This window comes from Aptenodytes patagonicus, chromosome 6 (assembly GCF_965638725.1).
Source record: "Aptenodytes patagonicus chromosome 6, bAptPat1.pri.cur, whole genome shotgun sequence".
NCBI classification, from domain to species: Eukaryota; Metazoa; Chordata; class Aves; order Sphenisciformes; family Spheniscidae; genus Aptenodytes; species Aptenodytes patagonicus.
In genome coordinates this window covers 19192082-19207474 of record NC_134954.1, presented here as the reverse complement: position 1 = coordinate 19207474, position 15393 = coordinate 19192082, and the positions used below count along the sequence as shown (strand labels likewise).

General features: G+C 44.5%; 1 protein-coding gene across 7 annotated transcripts in view; it reads right to left on the bottom strand.

Moving 5' to 3' along the window:
- The window catches only part of MECOM (MDS1 and EVI1 complex locus), a 354166-nt gene that overhangs the window by 32673 nt on the left and 306100 nt on the right, over positions 1-15393 (bottom strand). For all 7 annotated transcript variants that reach the window (XM_076341393.1, XM_076341395.1, XM_076341394.1 and 4 more), the window contains 2 exons: positions 5256-5358; positions 2801-3017 (listed from right to left, as the gene is read on the bottom strand). In XM_076341393.1, coding sequence (XP_076197508.1) covers positions 2801-3017; positions 5256-5358 — 320 coding nt within the window. The remainder of the gene's footprint in view (positions 1-2800; positions 3018-5255; positions 5359-15393) is intronic.

Sequence of the window (15393 nt, the reverse complement as noted above, 5' to 3'; positions counted from 1 at the left end):
GCAGGAATAAATGAGGAATAACTGCACTGGAGTAGGACAGGATGAACATAAGAAGCCTCTAAATACGGTACACTATGACTGAAGTGATACTTGATTATTATTAACTTTATCCAATTGCATAGCTGTTTATTCATTCATTTCTTAGTAGTTTATTCAGTCTACTAGTAGGGTATTCAGTCTCCACCTAATTTCTGTTGCACATCTTTGAATCCATTTTCATCTCTGAATTTTCTGAATTCCTGTTTTATTATTCATTTGTAGCAAATATGTATTTTTAAACACCTGTATTGCTTGGTCACATACAAAGTTGTAACTCACACTATTGCTTGAGGAAAGATCACTACATAATGTAAGAGTGGATTCACAGAAAATCCATTAGAAACTATGATTTTTAGCCTGGGATGCCAAACCGGATCAATCTTTCCTCATGTGAAGCTCCCACTGATCTCTGCTGAATCAGTGGACAAAACCTGCTGGGTTTACAGTCTCGTTTGGGTTGTGCAGCCCAAATAGCAACCTCCATTCTCAGCCACAGGTGATGGGGATGCTTTCACCCTGCGGATGCTCTTTACTTCTACCCCTCTCAGTCTCCTTCCTTCGGGGGAAAAAAATAATTCTGGCTTCCCCTCCTAATGCTTCTATAACAATTGACTCTCCATCAGGCACTGGTAAACAAATTTGCCGTAAGACCTAGAGAAACTCTTGTCCCCAGCTCTGGCACCAGCTCCCAGATCCCTGCCGTGGCTACGTGATCTGCCATCAGCACTGGGCAGTCCTGGTCCCCCAGATCTCCATCCCCCTGCTCAGCTCTTTCTCCATTTAATTACACACACCCTCAAGCATGGCTCGTTTGGGCCTTTTGTTTTATATAATCTGGATATAGCACACTTTGATACTTTTTTGCTGTGAACTGTCTTTGTGGTGTATTAGCCTTTCAATAATTCAAGAGTTTGGAGAATGACTGCATTCTCTCTCATTTTTCACTCTTTCTCACAGTACTGCCCATCTATTTATGATGACTCGTTCTTTGTTTTTTGCCCTTTCTCTTCAATATTTAATATTTTAAGCTAAATTTACATTTCCTCAATGATTCCCATATGTTAGATATCGTCCTCTGGTTCGCAAGAAGAAAAGAACTTTAACACTGAATAACTCACAACGTGGAAAAATGTTACAGTCCAGACTCCTGCCTCACCCACACTGCTGCAACCCTTTTGACTTGATCTACCTACATCAGCCCTTTCGAATCAATCACTCAGATTGAAAATTAGACATGCGGAGCCGCATACTGCTCAACATCAGCCAGTGAGTAAGACCTTGTGCCTGCACAAATTCCCACTCAGCGGGGTTGACCTAGTATGCGGGGAGCAATGTTTGGCACATCATGTTTTAATTTTGGTGTCATTAATTTTGCGGAAGCGTAAAGATCGGGTCATATGATACACTGATCTGAGACCCCCTGCATAATGCCGAGCCACCTCCACTCCGTCAAGAGGAGCTAAGGAGCGTCTGTGTTTTGGGAGAGAGGGCTCTGTCTTGCAGAACCAGCACTTGAAGCATCCAGGAGCAGTTGTCCAAAGGGGCTAGCCCTGGGCGTGCACAAATCCGTGCTAACCTCTGGCAGACATGACAACATCCTGAATCATGGACTAGTAAAGATTTCTGTGAAAAATATGAACCCACAAAATACTCTAAATTGACAAGTTAATATTTAAGGGGCATATAATTATTAAGCAATGCAAATAAATATACTGCTGTCCCTAAAAGGGCAGTTAATAGTCACTGAGGTTGTGCCCACACAACATGGAGAGGAAAGAAGACATTGTGGGAGTGTGGGAGCTGTGCTACAGACTCTGGCTGAAAACAAAGATACTGGCTCAGTTCTGCTGCTGCTATAAACCAGCTTCCTAAGAAATGCACTGCCTCATCCAGTGGAGGATCTGGACCGGGATTTTGCTATTGAGATATCTCAGCATTACTATCAAATGCTGACTGAGGTGAACCTTCCCCCAGTCCTGAAAGCATTAAGATGTGAATCTGCGAGTGATGTGCTGCAGAAGCTCCTGTGTACTCTCAATATTTTTCAATAATTTGCAAAATTTGCTGTAATCTGCACCGCAATATAGTATTTTAAGTAGCCACAAAAACTATAGTGACAGGAAACATGTAAATGATCTTCAGCATATAGAAGTCGTACTTTCTATTTACATTCTATGCATATTTCAGGTACATATGTACATGGGTGTATCTGTTTAAACAGACAGATATATATAAGAAAAAGATGAACCCCAGTGTTTCAAGACAGTACAGCTATAAATACATATTAACCTATAGACATATATATATTAACATCTAGAACCTGCCTCTAACTAGCATGGCTTGTTTGCAAAGATAAAATTGGTGACATCAGTGAACACCACTCGGAGATGTTATAAGTTATTTCTACCTAAAAATAAGGAGCCCAGACCTTAGTTGATCTGAACTATAAACACTCCTCTGATTTCACTGCAACCAGCCCAATTCATGCCAGCTAAAGATCTGATTATCAGAAGATCCAGTTATTAATTTAAGGTCCCAACTAAGGACTTCAGTACAAGGACCAAGTTTCTGATTTATTGAGACTCCATTGCTTTCTATGCCATAAAACACCAACCAGCACAGAAGTCTTATTCATCTTCATCTTTGGTTCGTATAGAAGATGAAGGTATCAGATTCTGCCCTGGCTGATGCCCTGCATGATCTGACTGAAGCCATTACAGAATTTGCCTCATTCAATCACGTTTTAAGAATCTACTCCTACCTTTGTAAGTCTGGGAAGACCTGATCACACTCTTTACACTCCTGGATTTCATGCACGTCCTGAAGGTCATTCTCATTCTCAAGCTTTTTCTGGAAGTCCTCCTCCACCATGGAGAACGCAGAGTGAGGTGTGCTGCAGGGGAACTTCTGGTGGTCTACAAGCTCAGCCTTGGACTCAAAGAGCTGGTCACAGTCCTCGCAGCGATACTGGCGCTCCTCTGGAAGACAAAGGGGTTGGGCACAGGGAGACCATATCAGTTTTCAGTCATTTTTAACTACCATCCCACCAGGAGCTCGATGACGGCGTGGTTAAATAAATGGCTATTCAGTGAAAAAGGGAAGAACCTCAAAAGAAACAAGGATGCCTTAGAATGCTTTATAATAATGCTTTAATTCTACAATATATGACAGTGCAATACTACCTGTTAATTTCCTGGGTGACATCCAATAGGGATCCCTAACACTGGTTTAGGACAAAAGTCAATGTGTTTATATACTATCCTAAATGGGGATATACAAGGTCTAAGGTGGATATCCAGTGGAGGCTACCAGTCTCTGCCTTTCTGAACGAAGGAGACTGACTTAGACAGGAACATCAGCATCTAAAATAGCCAAGAGGGTGTTTATAGAGTTTTTAAAAGTCTCTTCGTTTCCATTAGAGTTCTTTTGCAGCACCCAACTCTGTTCAAAGTCAGCCAGAGACACATGAATTTGGGGTAAAGAACACAGGGGGCCTTGCTTTAAATTCCATAAAATCAGCCTCAACTGAAAATGAGTGTAGAAGATCACTGAAATGTCACTTTGGAGTGAATATTGCATTCCATTAATTAGTAATTCCTGCAAAAGAATAGATTAGCTGAAGAAAATCCCAAAAAGCAAACTTGGAGAAGAGCATCCCATGATATTTTATTCTGCTGGATTTTCTACTGATGGTCCACATGAGGAGCCAGACGCCCTGGTTTGGTTCCAGTGTTACCTGCCCTGCAGATATAAATGGCCAGGGGCTCTGAGTCAGAAAGGCACTGAGGAGTCTGGCTGAAATCTCAAATGTATGTAGTTGGTTGCTACCTGACAGTTGAGTTGATCCAGAGAAAGCATCACAGGGCTCTGTTGTCTGCTGTCCACGAGCAATACTTTGGCTCAGTCTGCTTCTAAATTAGTCCTGTGGGACATATTCCTGCACGTGACTGCAGAGTCAGTGTCTGGTGTCATTTATACAATAGCTACTTGACCATAGGGACTAGGCATGGAAAACACTATGCTTGAAAAGGGGGACATCTTTAGCAATAACTAAACAAAGTTACCACTATGGAAAAAAAAACCCCAAACACAAAACCAAATTACAATGAATGAATAATCCCCACCTTTTTCTTCAGAGAACAAAAGATACTGCTCTAAATGTACAGGCAGTTACAAAAAAGCACAGCCATGGGAAAACCCCTGTGTACAGTCCCTGAATCCTTGAGAATTTGTAAAATGTCCACATTGGCATAAACTGCAACCCTATGGGCATCAAGCAGATGTCCTACACCTAGTCCTGCTGTGGCTGTATAACCCACTGCCCAACGGGCAGCAGAGCAAAAGGAGCTTTTGGAGGTGGGGGACAAATCTGAGCAACAGCCCAGGAGTTTCAGAACCAGAATCTGTGCGTCAGATGAGTAACAAATGAGCACGAGGAGGAAGAATGGCTCAAATGTTCTCACAAGTGACAGCAACATTAACAACCTGAGATTTTCTCTTTTCAAGATGACAGAATAACAGTTGTTTGGCTAAGTGACAAAAAATAACCTATAATCAGGGTCCATACAGGTCCTGCAGGAGCAGCACAGCCTAGAGATAAGGACATGGACTCTTTTTCTCCTTTTGCAATACCCACAAAATGATCAAGTTTCAATCTTGAAGCCTTACTACTGCCCTCAGTTACATCTGCAGACCTCTGTTTCTGCCAGGGAGGTTCGAGTAAGTGAAGGTAACACCTGAATGACATTAGGAGTTGCAGGGATGCAATGCTGAGAAATATTGACTGTGCAAACTAGAGCTTGCCAGATTAGCAGATAGAAAATGCAACATCAAATGAAGCGACATTCAGTTGCATTCAAATGCAACACTGAATGAAGCTGCACTCCTGGTTGGACCAGGTTGGAGTGATGGAGTGATGAAGAAAATAAACAGAGAACCCCCAATGCCAGCGTTGGCATCGCTTTTGAGAGCAGACTCACTCTTCAGAGGGACTGAAGGAGTTGTGATAATATTAGACTAGTTTATTCACTGAACAGCTTTCAGAGAAACAGGAGGGCAGAAGATAAACAAATACAACCGTGGTCCAGCTCTCCTCCCTGGCTGCAGTGAAGCCATCCCAGATTTCAAAAGGATTCCAACAGAGGAGAAATCTCCCTAATTTTTTGCTTAATTTCAATGATACTTTCTATTAGATTAGACAGTAAGAAGTGGCTAACCGTGAATGTCCGGAGCCATTGTTTCATGTGAATAACCTTCACTCTTCATGAACAGTAAGAGCTCCTCTCCTGGTTCAATATCTGCTACCACTCTGTAGAATATCTGAAAAAAAAAAAAAAGAGAAAGCAACGTGACTACCACAACAGGCAAAAAGGCATAAACCACTGCCAGTGAGTATTACAGGATCAAAACCGCATGGCCAGACCCTGCCCCGGCGTGGGTGCTGGCTGCTGTTTGCTGGAGAGGTGCCGACTTCGACTATGGCAGGTCTGCTCCTTCCAGCCCCAAAGCCATTGGTGCTTTGGGCTGTGAGGATAAAAAGGACGATTGCTTTCAACAGCCTCTGCTGCAAAATGAGCTGTGATGACTGCAAATATCACCAGCAATTTGCATGCTTAGTTATACCAAACCCATGTACAAAGTAGCCATAAAACGCATCCCTGAGTGATCCATGTAAGGGAGATAACTCCTGTTGCACTGGGAAAAGGTACTAAAGCAGATCTGAGAAGATGTTGCTGATTAAACCATAGGCATCCAACCCCCCATTTCAATCATCTACGCAGTCCAGAAAGCTGTGAGGTGAGAGGCTTGTACAAAGCAGCGCGCCTGGTTATTCCTTAGCTTCAAACGGGAATCAAAGGAAAAATCAGTCCTGGATGAAGGAACACCGTGAGCAGCCAAAGCTGCTGGTAGTGACCCCAGCTGGTGGCACCTGGACCCCCTGTACAGGTGACATCAGGCTCCGGGCTCTGGGAAGGAGCCCGTCAGGGAAGCAGGAGGCTGTGGGGGGGCGAAGGGACCACGCTCCCTTGGGTCTGTGCACCCAGAGCAAGCGCATGCCGGCACCGCAAGGCTCTGCTGAAAGGAAATTCCCAAAATCCATCTGGCTGCTTTCTGTCTCAGCAGGAAATGTGAAGAGCACTAAAAAGCTCCACGAAGCAGCTCAAATAAATATTAGTAACTTCCTCAGGCCTTGTTAAACAAAAACACATGACAGCTACATTTCCTACGCTAAAAAATGATGCCTTTGCATTTTCTCGGACTAATGTATTTTTAAAGGTTTCGCTCTCAAACTCTTAACTCTCAATACTCATTTCAGTGCATTGGGAGAAAGGCAGAAAATCACCTCCACTGTTTAAAGTCAAACAGATGCGTTTGTCGCAAGGTAGGTACAGGTATCTAGAGATGCGTGGGTATTTTCCTTGCCTGGTTGCACAGGAACCGTCACCCATCAGGTGGCCCCAGCAGCCGAGCACATACCGATGTCCTCCAGGAGGTGGCCGTATAGTCTAATCGTTTCTTTCTGCACAAGCAGCCTTTGCCCACAGATATGCGCTAAATACCTAAAAATAACTAAATAAGATACATTTCCTCGGATTTGTTTTCTCTCTTTTTCACCTTGTCCCAAAAACTGCTCTGGAGGAGGCATGCAGGGGAGCAGTGGTGAAGGCTGCCGGGGCCAGCTCGTCCCATCATCCCAGTGCTCGCCCCTCTCCAGGTGCCAGAAACGCTGGGAAAACACATCAGGCACAAGGCACCCTGCCACAACCCCCTGCTTAGGACCAATTTTCCCCATAAAAGCCAGGAGAAGGAGTTTATGGGCAGCCTGATCTGCCCAGGCTGCACCTCCCTTCTCTTCTACGCCATCCTGGTCAAACCGTTGGCTGAGTCTGCTTGGGCTTGCCATTTTTACCCCTTGCCAAGGGGATTTCGAACTTCTCCAAGTATTTTGGAGGGCACAAGGGGCCAAGAGAGCCGTGGCAGGGTCTCGTGCCTGTCTCCTCATGCAGCCAGGTGAATGCCTGGTACCACAATCCCCTCTGGAGCCAATGCTGCCATGGGTGCCGAAGGATGCAGGGCTGCTGCATAGACTTCAGTGTGCTGGGGATGCGGCTGGGGTAATGCAACTCATTTGATCAAAGGCCGAAAAACATTTAAGTGAAGCCAGCTTTTAACTCCTGCAAATAAATCTGATGTCAGCGCCACATCCAGTGAATATTTGCTTTAAGCAATGCTTGTTTTTCCATTTATTAAGATAAACGTATAGAAAACTGGCTTTTTTCTTCCAGAAGTATAATGGCATCCACACATCTGAAAGGGAAGCTGCAGTCCGATCTGTGGAAGATAAGCCTCGTTGCTGTCTTGCTTTGAGTGGAAACAATATGTGTGTGGCATTGCACACTGACCAGAGAGACTTCTGCAGACCTCCCTGCTGCAACAGCACCCACCTCCCACTTGGGGTGGGAGCGGCCAGGTGGGACCTCCACCATCTCAGAGCGGCCAGGTGGGACCTCCACCATCTCAGAGAGACCATGCCAAAGCTCCTGCTCTGCCCAGGACAGCTCTGCCCAGGACTTGCCTCGGTGCTCCCGGGTTTTGTGCCATGGTCGGGTAAACTCAGCTGTTCTTCTGAGGTCAGTGGTGCATCCACACCAAGAAGTGAACAAAAACCACAGCGAAGCCTCCTCCAGTATTTTTCCTCCTCTGCTCATGCTGTCCCATCAAAAGTATTTTGATAGACCTTTTCACCTCTCATCACAAAGCGAGGACACATGGACCGTACACAGGCATAAAGAGGGTCTTGTTCAGGAAGCACTGTGCTGAGGTGCATCACTTCTCTTTGGGAAGCCCCGGTATGATCTTTCCCCCAGCTGTGGGATAAATCCCTAACCAGGGTGTAAGCTCTGCAGCCAATTGTCCTATCTGCTTTGGTATTTGAAAATATCAAAGATGATTAAGCTACCCATCAGAAACTATCTGACCAGCCTCTCTGTACCTCAGCGGGGAGATGAGACGGAGTACCCAGAAAAACTCCATGTTTTAGGTTGAGTGATGTTTCTTTATTTTGTGTCTCGGAACTAACGCCCTCCAAAACAAGGTCCAAGTGACAGATTTCCAGCTCTGGCATTTTGACATTATTATTATTATTATTATTATTATTATTATTATTATTATTATTACTACTACTACTATTAAAATACTAACTTTATTATTAAAAATAGTTTTTTAAATTTCTGTATGTACAAAAAAATCCCACCTGCACTAACAGTTTATATACTAGACTGTGTTCCAATGAGGATCTAAAACAAAACATATTGAACTTTAAACCAAAATGATCGCGCAGGTAATTTAATCTGATTTTAATAGCTGTCCTTATTACTTCACTTAAAAGGCTTTTTTCTCACTCTTTCCACCTAAAACCTCCTGGAGGTATCCTCTCTGAGAAAAAGTGAGAAGCTAACTGCGGAAATGAACCACACTGCCCAAGTTTTTAGGCAGCAGCAGCCTACTGAGGGCAGACAGCATGGGGGTCCTGCAAGCCCCCAGATGGGAAAGCTCATAAATTACTCCCCAGCCCTGCAGGTCCCCTCCTGGCTGCCCTTGTTTTCCAACAACAGCAACCTCTACTGCAGGCAATATTTTTTGTATTAGGAAACACTAATGTAGAATAAATGGACTTTTCAATTGCAAAGCTTGAAGATTTCTTGGACACAGTCCTGACTCTACTGTAATTAATGAAAGGTTTTAATTTTCTGACTACCACTTCTTCAGCCTACCAAGCCCATTTCGTTACCTGACCTTCTCGGGTTAACCTGTGCTCACAACGCGCAAGAGTGCACCAGTCTGCCTCGAGAAGTGTAGGAAGAGCTGCTGCACAGTAGAGGAACGATCAGGAGGGGGAGAAAAAAAAATAAAAGCAAAGTCCAGATGCGCATTTCACATGCCCTGGGATCAGCGGTGTGTGACTGCAGTTTATATAGGAAGAGCAAAATCGGATCCAGATCTGGAAACACTTTCAAAGTTCAGGGGCTCTGAGGTGGGGAGAAGTTGGGGGAGGCCTAACTCATCAGTCCTCTGTGCCTGCCTACGCCGCAGGTCATATATTTATGCTACTGAGCAGAAATAAAAGCTCCCAAACTGCAAAGCCATAAAGGGAAAGGGGAGGGGGAAAAAAAAAGGAACACACACAATTTACTTTTAAAAGGATGAATAAGGCCTCATTGTTATGAATCCCAGTTTACTTTTCCTGGTCAGGCACTTGAAATTTTATTTATGCTTAATAGACTGCATTTGGCATGTGTAAAGATGACAGAAGCGTGAATTATGAACGACCTTCAACCTATTCAGGAAGTTGTAATAATTGAAATAATAGCGAAAACGCACTCCCCGCGAGCTCGGGCCGGGGCCGCGTGCTTGGCCGCTGCCGCCCACGCGCTTTGAAGTGCCCCGGCCATCTCGCCTGTCCTGGCGAGACCCGCACCGCTCTGCCTGAACCCTCCCTCTGCTCCCGTCCAGCGTGCCCTCCAGCCCCTGGAAAGGTTTAACCAAAGGATGCCGGTTTGGGAGGAAAAAGTGACAGTTAGCCGCTGCTTGTGAGCAAAGGCACCAGCTGCTCCGCAAGCATCTGTCATGCTCAGCCCTGAAGCAGAGTTGTATTCCGTTGCATCTAACTAAACTCTTTATTCCTATGTATATGAGAGCTTTGGAAAACATTGCACATGCCCCAGTGCTGTCTGGGAAATTCAGATTTTAGGGCAGGTGAGAGATGCTGCTCAGAGTCGGTGCTGTTCATACTTTAACCCCCCAAGCAATGTATTGAACTTACAGCTAGCACCACAGGGAAAGGCACTGAGTGACTTTGTCCTGCACCACACTGGTGCAAGTGGGAAGACCGAGCGAAGGACCCACTCTGGATGGAATGATGGCAAGGAACAGAAGACCCAAAGGTGTAGCACACCCTGGCGAAAGCCTGCTGAAGCCCACCAGCGCCCGTAGAGCCCTGTGCTGCTGCTCCTGCACTGACATCCAGCGCCTGACAGGCTCCCAGCCTCCGCCACATGCCATGGGTACATGTAACCCGAGCAAGGCATCGGCCCTGGCTCCCGGCCACTTTTGGGGGCTGCAGTGCGCTGGAGGGGAGCGTGCCCCAAGCTAGGGCAGGAAAGTGAGCGCCCGGAGAGGTGGCATGCACACTGCCAACTGGCATTCGCCTCTGCACTGCTTTGGAGCAAGAGTGGAACTTGCCTGAAAAGCAAAACAAATTAAACGTCCAAAACTAATAATAAGCGTTATGTTCAAGGAGCTCGAACAAAATCAGGATTTATGCCCGCCAGAAAAATGAGAAGGACGAATGGATACATAACCTCACAACGAGCCGTAATTAAGCATTTGAGGGGAAAAAAAGAAAAAGGTCCAAACGGCAAAGCTTCAATTTTAGCTCCTGTGATGAACAACTTCTGCAGCTGGAGAACTGTATGATGAAACCCGAGCCAGGTTCTTCTTGCCATCTCAGGCAAATGATAAATTGAAATGAACTGGAGTTTTTTCAAGGGCTAACGTAGAGGAGTCCCTCCCAAGCGCTGTATCGGGCCCAAAGAAAACTTCAGCAAAAATCCACAGGCGAAACTCAGCAAGTGCCTGCATGCGAGCGGCTGTGGGGGCATGAGTGGGAGCCCGGCGGGGAGGAGAGGACCTTCCCCTTCACCCTGCTGAGATGGTGGGGGAGCACCACAGCACCTCAGCACCAGGACTGCGAACCCTTTCCTTCCTCATTTCCAAAATGCCCTGAAACTGCTAAAGCGGATCAAGCAGGAGGGGCTGGAGCAAGGATGCTCTTCTGAAATGGCACCAGGAATCCCCATTTGTCCACCTTCTGAGGTAAAAGGTGCCTCCTGCTCCCCCGAAGCGAGGAGGGAGCTGCAGGATGTCCCTCCATAGTGCACCCTCTTCGGCATCTCGGGGGCTGCAGGCCACCTCCCCAGTGATACTCATGTCTTCTTCCATCGTAGGTCAATTTTAGCCTCTGTGAAAGCCCTGGGTCCGGGTGAGGGGCTGCCACATTCAGCCGAGCTGCTCCAGCCCTGCAAGATCTCCTGCTTGGGGGTCACTGACCACCAACACCAGACCACAACTTCTGTGTGTCCACCCATTCTCCTGAGGTGACCTCACCATGCAGTTGTCTTCTAACATCCCACCTTCATTCATGAACCACATGAAGTGTCAAGTGAGTTGCAGCCTTGTCCTGGCTCTGTGGACATCTATAATCCTCTGTACTCCTTCTGGCAAGCATACGAGTATGATTTGACAGCTCTCATCACAAAAAAAGGCATTTTTGCTTAAAGATGACGTGCCTTACCGCTTTTACTAAACATGAATTGTCAATAAAAAGCGTATCGCTTTGCAGAAATGGCAACAGCTAGTTGCCAGTTTTGGTTCTAAACAATTTCTTTTAGGTCACGTCAGGACAGGCCAACGCTGAGATTGGTAACACCACCAGTGCATTAAGCTCCAGATAACACAGGCGGACAGAAAGACCGGGCAGGAGTTTCACCCACAGCCTCAGCTCTAACTGCAGTAAGTGGAAAATCACTGCCAATGAGCTCCTTGTTCCACCAGCCCTAAGCTAACAGGACTCCACTCCACTGGAGACAGATTTTCAGTGGGAGCTGGATTAAGCTTTATTTGTTTAATAAACTAATAACTCATAGGAAGAATCATGGCAGAATAGGGCCCCACATGAGCTCAGCATGCATGTGCACTCCTGACCCACAACAGCCAAAACCTTAATTTCACTCTCTGACAACAAAGCCTCAAAACTATTCCTTAAATACACAACTTTTGCAGGTGGCTGTGCGTCTAGGGCTGCTGGAGGAGTCTCTGCTGTTTTCTGCCTGCGAGCTGCCTGCAACAGAGGAGGGGCAGCGGCAGTAAAATCTGAAACATGAAGCTGTGTCTGCAGATTAAAAAAGTTTGTAAAACGTGTAAGATGTGATCAGATCTGGTAAAACCTACAGCAGTAGGTTCACTTGTGTAAGTTTATATCACTGACATCGGGCACGTTGTTAAGAGTGTAATACTACTGGTTTTTCTCCCATTGCAATGGCATATACTTGAGTATAAGGAAACAAAACAAAACCCACAAAAAAAGAACCCCAAAAACTTATTTCAGCACACACAGCAAACCAAAACCTCAGTGAACTGATCTTGAACCACTTGGGAGTTTTCCATGGATAAACCAAAGGGAATCTTCAGGAGCTGCTTTGTTGAGGGGGTAGAGACCTGGAAGCTCAGACCAGTTTCACAGCATTATGTGGCTGTACCACTGTCAGAGCTCTGCAAGCAATAAGCAAGATAAAAACAATATTCAGGAGTTTTAACTTCAACTGCTACCAACTACGTTTCTTAAAAGAAAAAAAGAAAAAAGTGTATTTTTTATAGCTTGAAGGTGACTGTGATCCCAGCCTGAAAATGTGCCTGGAACGTGTGACAGCCCCTGACATGCCACTGCTATAGTCACTGCTGTATTTGCAATTGCACTTTCATTAACATATATATTTAAAAATAATGCTTTTGCTGGGATGACAGCGCTGCCAGAAAGCCTAACAGGGCTAATCATTCTGAAGTCATTAAAAAGTTGAACTAATAGATGTTTAATGATAACAGAGGGGAGTCATCCAAGTTAGTAGAAACTGGTATTGAATCCCATCTGACTCTGAGCTGAAAAAATGCATTCCAGGGCAGTAACAGTGACAAGATTCTCTGCAGCTCTGCACACACTGTAGTCTCTTTGGGGAAAGTAAAAAATAAGAGTGCCCTGTTTGTGGAATTTTATTATTCATATACATCTTGAATTACAGACGTTCAGGTTAGATTGGGTATGACAGGAGATAATAGGAAGACAGCAAAGAGAAATCCTAGATGAACCTCTTTTGAAAAAACAAAAAAAAAACCCAAAAAATGCAGCTTTTAAACCCTACTCCACCTCCAATCAAATGAAACACGAGTTGCATCCAGCGTGCATGTTTTGACTGCATCCCACCATTATCGAGCTGTTCATCTTAGCAAAGCTCATTTATACAGTCATAAGAAAGAGCCCAGGCCTTTTGTAAAGTTGATCCTAAGTGATGAAACCTAACCTCAACCGTGACTCAGGGGGTGGGGTGGTATGTCTCTGAAAAAAGTCCAATAGAGAAAACAACAAAAATTGTTTTTCTTTCACTCTTTTTGTTAAATACAGAAGGTAGAGCTTAGCAGAGCAACTAGATTACACATTGCCCTGAGATTCATCTAAATCCTGCCTCAAGCAGACTGGGAATCATACCTGTCTGTCAGTCAAGCTTGAATTTAGTAGCAAAAACTTGTGGGCAGCATGAGGCTGGGAGCGCTGGCAGGATCTTTTACCTTTTCAGGTACAGCCCAATGTTTGCTTGTGAATTTTACAGATGAGTTGAAGCAATTAGAGGTGAACAATTACTGCTGATCGAGTGTCTGTGCCTTGGGAGCAAGCAGCGTCTCTCGCAGCGGGGATGCTCCCCGTGCTATGAGGGCTGCTGAGGTGCTTCTTATTCCTGGGGGAACCGGGGTGCCTCCACCCTACCCCTGCACCCAGCACTGGCTGCAGCTCCAGATGAGCTGGGGCCTCCTGTCCCAGCTGGGCTGCATCGCCTCCGTCCTCCAGCTCTAGCTGCAGCCACTGATACACATCCTTCGGCTTCACCTTTTTTTTTTTTTTGCTTTTCTTTTTTTTTTTTTCCTTTTTTTTCTAGGAGCTACGGAGGCAGAGTGACCCAAAGGCAGCCCCACACACTCCATACACAGGCACATACGCACGCTCAGTCCTGACTTGCATTTGTCACTCCTTATACACGCACACATTTGGCCATATAATGTCCATTTCCCAGTTTGCCTTCCTATTATATTTTATATTACCTCTGGTGAGCTTGTGCCAGAAGAAAGCAGAAGGAGGAGCTGTTAGAAAGGCTTTTTCACTTTAAGATTCAAAAGCACATTTTTAGCATTAACTTTTTAGGCTCTGGTCATAAAACGTTGGAGTACGCATACAATTTTGTGGGTAAATTTGCAGCGTTTCCAGAGGGCCAAATGAACAACAATCTCTTGCTGACAGCACCCAGCTCACAACATGCTACTTGAAAGACAACCAGTTCTTAATTTGCAAATCTCAGCAACAATAAGCTATAAAAATATGGAATTATGAACAGCACGATACTGTGCAAAATAAATAACAAGTCTCCAGTGAATGAAAGAAATTATTGGCAGCAGTACAGCCACCATTACTAAATCTCAGAAATGTAAACACTAAAAAAAAGAGAAAGTTACAAGCGCCATAACTTTCCTTCCAAAAACGTCAAAACGCGGGTGCGTATCTGCGTCGCAGAGGTAGATGCTGATGTTTCAGCCTAGTGTGTAGTTTCAGTTGCAGATCACCACTACCGACGCAAAGACAGTAAGTTGCTTTGACCAATGCACGTGATTCCACTTCTAATCTTTCCTATCTATGCCAGCTCTTATTAAACATAAAATATTTGAATTTGTTGTTTCAATTTATCTATATAGTTTCCTTTTCGTATCACTGTTCCATAAATGCTCTGCATCGAGAGAATGTATCATTTTTCAGGGTAAAGCATATTTCAACTTGGAAAAAGTATTTTGCATTTACTAATGATCTTTATGGTTTCTTTGGTTAAACCAGCTGCTACATAAAAAAGAAATTATATCTCAGTCGGCTGGCTCATTCTGTGTTACATGTGCTCAGGGCTGAACTGTAAAAGTTGAAAAGTAAAAAAAATCCTCTCTCATAGTTTCTGAAAAAGTTATTTAAACCCGTTTTAATCAACTATCCCGCATGAGCGAAATACATAATGCTGTGCTGGAAATAGCAGGCTGTCTCATATTCATTTCCTATATGTAAGGAATTTGATTAGAAAGAATGATTTCTAATTGAAGCTTTGTGTCTGGTTGTGATTCTTCTTTCAATACTGTCAAGGCAATTAAATCAGCTACAGATAATCTTTAACATTCACCTGATGCAGTTAATTAAGTGGTAAAAAATGAAACACTGATTAAATGAATCAAATCCTATGTTGCAGGTAGCAAACTTTAAATTGGAAACAAGAATTCACAATCAGTTGTTGCGTTACTATTTTAGATATTTTACTTTAAAGAAGTATAGCTTTCTTAACCTAACTTCACCCATTAAAATATTTCATAATGGCATGTATTATCCGCAGACTAAAGCGAACCTTGATTTAAGAAACACCTAATAACTCATCAGCATAATTGAAAACAAAATGCTTCACTGCATCCTTCCTCTGCCTATCCCAGCCTTTTTTCCAACAC